Raw genomic sequence first — 9,129 nt, forward strand, 5'->3', positions numbered from 1 at the left:
CTCCCTGCCCCCCGCCGGCCCCCGAATCTTTAGAGATGACCGGGGAGATACTCGGCTAAGGCACTACTCGCTCATCTCTACTTTGTACACTTATTAATATTAAAAAAACAGGAAAATAAGTCTGTGAAAAAAAAGACATAAAAAAAAAAAATGAACTCACGTCATGGAAAAATGCAGCAAAAATAATTTTGGTAGCTCAAGAAAAAAAAAATTGAAAATAGGGCAGTAAAACCACCACATTGGTAAAATCCCTAAAAAGTGTCTGGTCCTTTAAGACCAAAGTACCCTGCTGTGAAGGGGTTAAATAAATCGGACATTGTTTGCCCGTTCAAATGAGAAATCTGCAGGTCTAGACGGACCCTCTGGGGGCGCCGTTCCACCAGCACCCTGCTATACAGATGAGGTTTAGCCTCCCATAGGTGTGAAAACAGAACCAGTACAGATCAGTCCAAGGTGATGAATGATAGAATAACCCTTTTCAAAAGCCCCATCAACCAGGTATGCCCAACTGTCTGCAGGGCGCACCAGAGAAGAACACAGCATGGAGCAATGAGGTCTTCTGAAGGGAAGAAGCTCACATGCAAGACTTACAAAAGGTAGAAATATACATAATTCAAGCTAAACCTATGTTATAGAAAATCAGTAGACAGCAAAACAGTGCCGACTGGGCATGTGAGCCAACCCAGCTGGTTGTGCAGAGAGCAGTGCTCACCAGTCACCAGCCTGCAGGGTCTTACTAATGTGTGCAGCAGGCAGTCAGAGAAGCGGTGTGGCCATCTTCATCTGTCCAGGATCAGCGGGATGCTTTAGGCCGCATGCACACGGGCAGGTCGGATTCCGCATGCAGGAGCCCGCAGCGGAATCCGACACCCGTGTCCAGCTGGCATCCACACGTACCTGTATTTTCTTCTTCTCTGTACTGCGTATGGTCCGCACGGCTCGCTGTTGGACATGTGCAGTACAGATTTTGGAATCTGCGGCCTGTCCGCAATGTCGATTGTGGACATGCCGCAGGTCGGTCGGCTTTCACTGACTTCAATGGAAGCCATCCGTGCGGAATCTCCGGAAAATGGAGCATCCTGCGATTTTTCACTCGTAAGCGGAAACCGCGATTGGCTTCCGCTCGTGTGCGTGAGGAATAGTTTTTGCATTGCATGCTATAGGTGGTATTTGCTGCGGAATCTGCAATTCAAAGCCGCCCGTGTGCATTCACCCTAAAGTGTCAAGTTAAACTTTCCTACAGTCACAAACTTTCTACATACAGTAGAACCGCGGCATTCAGCTGCGCATCACTTCAATCAGCTGATCAGCGGGGGTCTCGAGCAGCGAACCCCCACCAATACAATATTAATAGCCTATTAAGGTTGGAAAATTCCTTTAAAAGAAATCTGTATCTGAATTTACTGAAACAACGACAATAATGATAAACCATCGGAAGTGCTTCTCTCAGTATAACGACCCCAGGGCTGAGGATGAGGGGGAGCTGAGGCCCTCTGCTCTGGCTAAGGGTACCTTTATATGGGCGATTAAAGCCCAACGAACTTAGGTGATAATTGGCCCGTGTAAAGGAACTTTAACAGAAGAGAATCCTTAGCGGAAGCACAGCCATCTATGGCGCCATTAGTGACACATAGCGCGACACTGAACCGCATCTTCCTACAAAGAAAAAAAGGAAACGGTAATACTCACCAGCACCGCCCAGTTATTGGTGTGTCCGCTTCTAAAGAAATGTTCTGCGCGGTTCTACAAGAGAAAGAGAAAAGTTACTTCACATCAAAACTTAGAGACCAACTTCTGCACCAATCAGCAGGCGCCTTTCACACCGCGACTCCGCCTCCCCATCTCCGTCCTGCATTCCCTTCTTCTATGCAGGAAACTGGGCAAAGAAGGAGCGCTGGACGGAATCACAGTGTTTAGTGCGTGAGGCGGAGACCACCGCATTGTGCTGTCCTGCTGGAGACCCCTCTCACTACGTGGGGTACACTGGTGGTCCGAGACACTTTCCGCTGCTTTCAGTAGCTTCTAAGGTGTATTCGCAGCGAGGAGGTTTACAGCGAATTCCTTAGCAAATCCGCGGCAAATTCACCCCAGCTAAGGGTTGCAGTCACCTGAACGTAAATCTGGGCCGAAGTCTATACGGCAGATTACAAACTTGTGCAAAAAAAAGAAAAAAAAAAACAGAAGTGATGTTACTTCTTAAAACCGATTCCACGTTAAATCCTCATTAGGAATTCCACACGCAGATTTGGTCATTGAAACGCTAAATCCGCTGCAGAAATCACCGCGTCTGCCGTAAATCTGACGGAAAATCCAACGCACATCCTGCCGCGTGAATAAGGGCTCGTTCATGTGGATGAATGCAATCTCGCTCCGTAAAATAAATACGCAGCACTTTTACTGCATGGATATGTGCAGATTTGGTTCATACAGATTTTTTTTTGTATTCACTGTGTTCTCCTCAGGTGCAAAAAACTAAATCCAGGAAAAAAAGCGGCGGCACGCCCCGCCTTATCTCGTTCCTCGGAACGCAGCGCCCAGTTTTCAGTGGCACAGGAAACCACATCACACGGCGTACGATCTGAACGAAAGCGTGGTGCAGCGTTTTCATTGAAAGAATGGGAATCCCTTGCTGATCCTCTGACGCGGCGGAGAGGATTTCCACTTTATAGAAGTGATTGAAGGCGTTTTTTACCATAAACTCCTCCCATCGCTGTGAAATCGCATGTGCCCGCGTGCAGGTAGGCTGCCGACGCGCCCGCACAGAGTGGGCATCGTGGGGAAAAAAATCTGATATTTCCATTCCTGACGCAGTTTACCCGCACAAACCACGATGGGGGGCTACATGTGGGTTTGCCCCACTGAATGAAGCTCAGGCTGCATGTTGATGTAAAATACGAATCTGTGGCAGAAATTCGAAGGCTTCAGATTTCTGCAACCGGTTTTCCAGATGCGAGTCTGACTGCAGAGAATCGTCTGGACACAACTGTAACAAAGCCTCAGCTGTGAGAAGCATCAGGTCTTCACTAGACATGCAAGAGAGGATGAGCCCTTGTCGGGGACACCGTGTGACATTACAGCGCCACATAACGCCGCAGTCGCTCTTTACACCAGATTCAGCTCCTGTATATTTTGATGATCAGATTCGCGGTGCGGCCGTCACTGCAGGAAGCGTTGACAATAGCACAGCGGCCTGGGTTGGTAATAATAATAATAATCTTTACTTGTATAGCGCCAAAATATTCCGCAGCGCTTACATAGACAGGGGGGGTACAGAATGACAAAAGTACAAACATTACAGAACCACGGTTACATATAGTAATCAGTTGATGGAAACAATAGGGGTGAGGGTCCTGCTCCAATGAGCTTACATACTACGAATAGTGGGGTGATACAGAAGGTAAAGGGCTGGAGATGTGCACGGTATGGCGGGGTGGAGATGTGCACGGTATGGGGGGGTGGAGAGTGAGGGGTGATATACACATAGACAATGGTCAGATATTTAGCCGTGTGATGGCAGAATCGGTGTGACTGCAGGAGCGGTTTATGATGGCTAGCAGGGATTGCAGTCAGTAGGTCAGGGAGCATGTTATCAGGCGGAGAACAGAGGGGTTTGTTTAGGGAATGCGGTATGCCTCCCTGAAGAGGTGCGTTTTTAGAGCACGCCTGAAGTTCTGCGAGTCCTGGATTGCCCGGGTAGCCTTTGGTAGCGCGTTCCAGAGGACCAGGGCTGCTCTGGAGAAGTCTTGGAGGCGGGAATGAGAAGTTCGAATTAAAGGGGCACTCAGTCTGGTTTCGTTAGAGCGGAGACCCCGGGCTGGGTGATGGATTGAGATGAGGGAGGCGATATAGGGGGGCGCTGCGCTGTGGAGGGATGAAGGTAGTGAGTTTAAATTGAATTCTGTATTTAACGGGCAGCCAGTGCAGTGACTGGCACAGGACAGAGGCGTCCGAGTAGCGGCTGGACAGAAAGATGAGCCTGGCTGCCGCATTCAGGATGGATTGGAGAGGGTAGAGTCTGGGGCAGGGGAGGCCGATCAGCAACGAATTGCAATAATCGAGCTGGGAGTGGATGAGGGCAACAGTAAGCGTTTTTAGCGGGTCCACGGTGAGAAAAGAGCAGATTCTTGCGATGTTCTTGAGGTGCAGCTGACATGTTCGGGCCAGAGATTGGATGTAGGGGGCAAAAGAGAGATCAGAATCAAATATGACCCCAAGGCAGCGGGCATGCTGGGAGTTATGGAGATGTCAGGATGAGGTTAGTGGAGGGTGGAAATACCAGCAGGTCAGTTTTAGAGAGGTTTAGTTTTAGGTAGAGAGAGGACATGGTGTTAGAGACAGCGGACAGACAGTTAGTGATGTTTTGGAGTAAAGGCGCAGAGATGTCACGGGCAGAGGTGTATAGCTGGGTGTCATCAGCATACAGGTGGTATTGGAGGCCAAAACTCCTGATGGTTTGTCCAATAGGGGCTGTGTAGATAGAGAAAAGAAGAGGCCAAGGACCGAGCCCTGGGGGACCCCAACAGCAAGGGGAAGAGGAGGGGAGGTAGAGCCAGCAAAGGAGACACTGAAAGAGCAGTCAGATAGGTAGGAGGAGAACCAGGAGAGGGCAGTGTCCTTTAGGCAAATGGAGCGTAGCATACTGAGGAGGAGTTTGTGGTCAACAGTGTCAAATGCTGCGGAGAGGTCGAGGAGGATCAGTAGGGAGTAATCGCCCCTCGATTTGGCTGTCAGTAGGTCATTGGATACCCTTGTAATGGCAGTTTGTCGAGTGATGAGGTCGAAAGCCAGACTGTAGGGGGTCTAGGAGAGAGGGCTCTGATAGGTAGCTTACAAGGCGGGAGTAAACCAGGCGTTCTAGTAGTTTGGAGATGAAGGGGAGGTTTGAGATGGGCCGGTAGTTGGCAGCATCAGTCGCGTCCAGAGTCGGCTTCTTTAGCAGTGGGGATATGATGGCGTGTTTGAAAGAAGAGGTCAGAGAGAGGTTGTATATAGTGGTGAGATGGGAGATGACCACTGGGGAGAAGGAACGGAGGAGGTGTGAAGGGAGAGGGTCGCTAGCGCAGGTGGTGGGGCGAGCAGAGAAGAGCAATTTGGAGACTTCTTCCTCTGTCGCTGGTCTGAGTACAGACAGTGACCAGGAGCTAGATGCAGTGCTGACAAGACTAGGGTCAGGGCTAGTCTGGGATTGGGAAGTTATTTCCTGACGGATGTCGTCTATTTTCTTTTTGAAGTAAGCAGCCAACTCTTCAGCACTGAGATCCGTCACAGGGGGCTGCGGTTTAGGGCTGAGAAGGGAGTGAAAAGTATCAAAGAGCCGTTTAGGGTTGTGCGATAGTGAGGAGACTAGAGAGGTGAAGTAGACTTGTTTGGCATGGTGGAGGGCGAGGTTGTAGGTTCTGAGCATGAATTTGTAGTGGAGGAAGTCTGCGGACGTTTGCGATTTCCTCCACAGCCGTTCAGCACTTCTAGAGCACCGCCGGATGAAGCGCGTTTGAGGCGTGAGCCAGGGTTGCCACGTTCTACATCGGATGGCTCGGGTCCTGGGGGGCGCCGCTTCATCCAGGGCATGTTTGAGAGCGGTGTTGTAGCGAGCGGCAGCCAGGTTGGGGCAGGTGAGGAGAGAGATAAGGGACAGAGAGGACTGTAGGGATTCAGCAAAGTCCTGGGTGTGAATGGCCTTAAGGTTCCTGTAGGTACGATAGGTAGGTGGGTCTGGAGAGATGTTAGGGAGCGTGACAGAGAAAGAGAGGAGGTTATGATCCGAGAGCGGGAGAGGGGAGTTAGTGAAGCTGGAAGCAGAGCAGAGCCAGAGGAAGACCAGATCCAGGGTATTGCCATCCCTGTGAGTTGAGAGAGACCAAGGGAGGAGGTAAGTGATAGAAGCTGAGAGGCAGATGGGGAGTTGGGGTCATTTATGGGGATGTTAAAATCACCTAAGATGAGGGTTGGAATTTCACAGGATAGGAAGTGGGGGAGCCAGGCAGCAAAGTGGTCCAAAAACAGGCGAGCAGCACCTGGGGGGCAATAGATAACTGCTACTCGCATGGACAGCGGGCGGAAAAGCCGTAGCGTATGAAATTTATTGCTCTCCTTAGATAAGGAAAGCATCACTGCAAGGATGGGTGAAAGATGCCATTTGGGGGAGGTGGATGGCAGAGGTGACTAAAAGTAAAGTTTCATTTACCGATGCAAACAGATGAAATGCAAAATACACAATTCACAGCAAGCAAGCAGCACAGAGGATTTAAGCAGAGGGAGATAGTTGGAGTTCAGCTTGGAGTGGTGGGATGGTACAGAAATGAACGTGCCGATGCAAACAGATGAAATGCAAAATACACAATTCACAGCAAGCAAGCAGCACAGGTATTGCATTGAACTCAATGGGAGCTGCGCTGGCAGTACCACCTGGGCCGCCGCGCCATAGCCAACGCTGACTGCAGTGACAGTCGCACCAGGAATCAGCTGATCGAACGCTCCATGGCAGTCAGCAATAGAATTTTTTTTTATAATTTAAAGTCCTGAAATATCCCTTCGGGGCTCCTGCCCACGAGCATCGCGGATCTCCGCTGCGGGAGCGTCACGTTTAAAAACACGAGTGATCGCGGAATTCCGCCACAGATTCCCACGGTCTCCATTAATACTATATTAATGGAGACCTCCCGCTGCAAAAATCTGCGGTGAAAAAGAACGTCGCGATTTTTTTCCTGCAGAGGAAATGCGTGGCAGAACTGCGCATGTGAGCGTTGGCAGCAGGAAAACTATTAGGCTCAATAGAACCTAAGAGCTGCGGGAAACACAGCAGAAACCCGTCCGCGGGCATCAGCCCATAAGAAGGCATTGTAGAAGATTCAATGGGGGCATCGAGAGACGAACGTCTGCGGAAATACACTCGCCGCTACGGAACAGATTTGGACTGAACCATTCAAAGGCATCTTTTTAGCGTGCAAACTTTGGGCCGCGCCCCGTTCTTCCTATGCGTATAAAAACTCTGTGCAAGGAGGCGAGGTCTGGATTCTCTCGTGTGCAAGAAAAAAAAAAACGCATGAAAAACACAAAATAAATGTCTTTGCTTCATCACATTTTGCAGGCGTCATTTTCATGCCTGCAAAACGTTTCTGAAAACGCCGTCGTCTGTATAAGAATTCGCTCACACGCAGCGCAGAAACCAGCAGCGTCTCCACATCAAAACCCTCAAAATCCGCGCCGCCCTCCCGATACAGCGCACCCCGACTCCTGAGCGCCGCTGCTGGTCACGTGATGTAGAAGCAGGATCACATGATCGCCAGCAGTAGATGCTGCGCTCTGGTACAAAAGCGCCCAATATCGGGAGGGGCGCGGAGCGACGTAGGCCGCCATTTATGGTCAAAGTGATGCAGATTTTGACGTTTTTTTTTATGTGAAAATACTGTGGAAAATCTGCAGCCTTTCCGCTCGGTGTGCCCGCGCCTGCAGCCGCTCTCACACACGGCATCGCCAAAACGCCGCAATTTTGATTGCTGCGATTTTACAGCCGGTTTCGGGGCAGGTTACTGCACCTGACGGCGTTTTTTAACGCCCCCCATCCCCCGTTATCGTGATGAGGTGCGACAAACAGCACACAAAACGCGGCAAAATACAGCAGAAAATCAGAAAGCACTGAAATCAGTGGAAGCGTTAGACCGTTCAAAACGCCGCGGTAATCGCGGTAAAAAGTGCACGAGTGTGAGCGGCCTGAAAGTGCGGTCACCGCGCAGACGTACACGCCACCTCAGAAAACCGTGTCACGGTCTGCGGCAACGGATCCAGAAGTCGCCTCTTTAGGCGGAAATGCGATTTTCTGCATCGGAATTCCACACGCAGGTTTGACCGAATAACACAGCAAATTGCGCACGTGGATCGGCGGCGGAAACTGCGGCAGAATACGTTGGATTTTGATGCATTTCTTTGAGGTACAAAAAGGCGCGGAAACCTCTGTAGCAACTCCGCCCCACGAGCGGACCGCAGGGGTCTGTGGCCAGGCTCAACCGCAATTGAAATCTGCACCAAAAAAACGCCACATGTGAACGACATGTAAAGCAACAGTCGCTTCGTCAGCCTCTGGGGCAGCAGGGCTGATAACATAGGAGCAGATATATATATATATATATACATGCAGCCACACGGCGTACAATGGCGGCCCCCTCCTCCCGGCTCTCACCTCGGTATACTGAGCGCTGACAGCCACCAGCGCCGCGCACACCGTCACCAGGCAACCGCTGCTGAGCGCCGCCATCTTTTCCCGGTGTCAGACCGCTCACTTCCGGGTCACATGACCAGCTGAGTACGTCACGTGACGCTCGTCGCCGGCTGCTTGTTGTCAAGCTACAAAACGCGGTGCATGCTGGGGGGTGGAAGCTCATCAGCGCCCCTTGCGGTTCTGTGTTTTTTTTTTGTTTTTTTTTGCTGCACAACAAATCCCAGAATCTGAGGTTCCACAACAGCTGAGATGAGACGTTCAGTCCCGTATATGGCGGCCAGTGAAGCCAGAGCAACCAATCAGATCGAGACTTTTATTTTGTACTCAATCTGGTTGCTAGGGGCAACTGCACCAATTATTTCCTCCACTAGTATTTGTACATAAGGGATCACTAGGAATCAGGAGCTCCATCAGGAGTGTCCAAACACTCGCATGGGCGGCTGCGCAATAAACAGAACCCGTTCAGCATATTTCCCTGCGCATTTCAGTCTTTCAAAACAGCACGCTCTATTTTCCTGCGCATTTGCACGCCAAAATTCCCTATAGAAGTCTGCGGGGATGCGCAAATGTGTGCGGAATACCTGGGAGATGCGTGAAACGCTGCGGAATCGGGCAGGAAAAAAACCTCTGGAACTCATCAGACTCATCATTAGTCAATTTAATGTCTGGAAGCGTCCGTGTGGATATGAATACGCTCGTGCGAAACCAGTCGGCCGTATTTACACAGCCGCGAAAAAAGGGTGATTTCTGTGTGAGGCGCAATGATCGCCGGGGGGGGAGGGGTTTGATTTGCGGAATCCACAAATAAAGCCGCCCATTGGGAATCGCGGGCGCCGGCAAATGAAATAAAGCTGGCGGATTTGTTTTGCGGATCTTTGGTCCGGAAAACAAATTGCAGCGCGCGCCATTTCAAT

The 9,129-nt window shown here is 50.5% G+C and overlaps 1 protein-coding gene across 1 annotated transcript in view; it reads right to left on the bottom strand.

Annotated features, from left to right (window-relative positions):
* Positions 1-8,283, bottom strand: part of PIGK (phosphatidylinositol glycan anchor biosynthesis class K) — a 149,907-nt gene extending 141,624 nt beyond the window's left edge. The window contains exons 1-2 of the mRNA XM_066597806.1: positions 8,177-8,283; positions 1,690-1,743 (exon numbers count right to left, since the gene is read on the bottom strand). Coding sequence (XP_066453903.1) covers positions 1,690-1,743; positions 8,177-8,251 — 129 coding nt within the window. The 5' untranslated portion in view covers positions 8,252-8,283. The remainder of the gene's footprint in view (positions 1-1,689; positions 1,744-8,176) is intronic.
* Positions 8,284-9,129: the final 846 nt, after the last annotated feature.

The sequence above is a fragment of the Eleutherodactylus coqui genome, chromosome 3 (genome assembly GCF_035609145.1).
Source record: "Eleutherodactylus coqui strain aEleCoq1 chromosome 3, aEleCoq1.hap1, whole genome shotgun sequence".
NCBI lineage: Eukaryota > Metazoa > Chordata > Amphibia > Anura > Eleutherodactylidae > Eleutherodactylus > Eleutherodactylus coqui.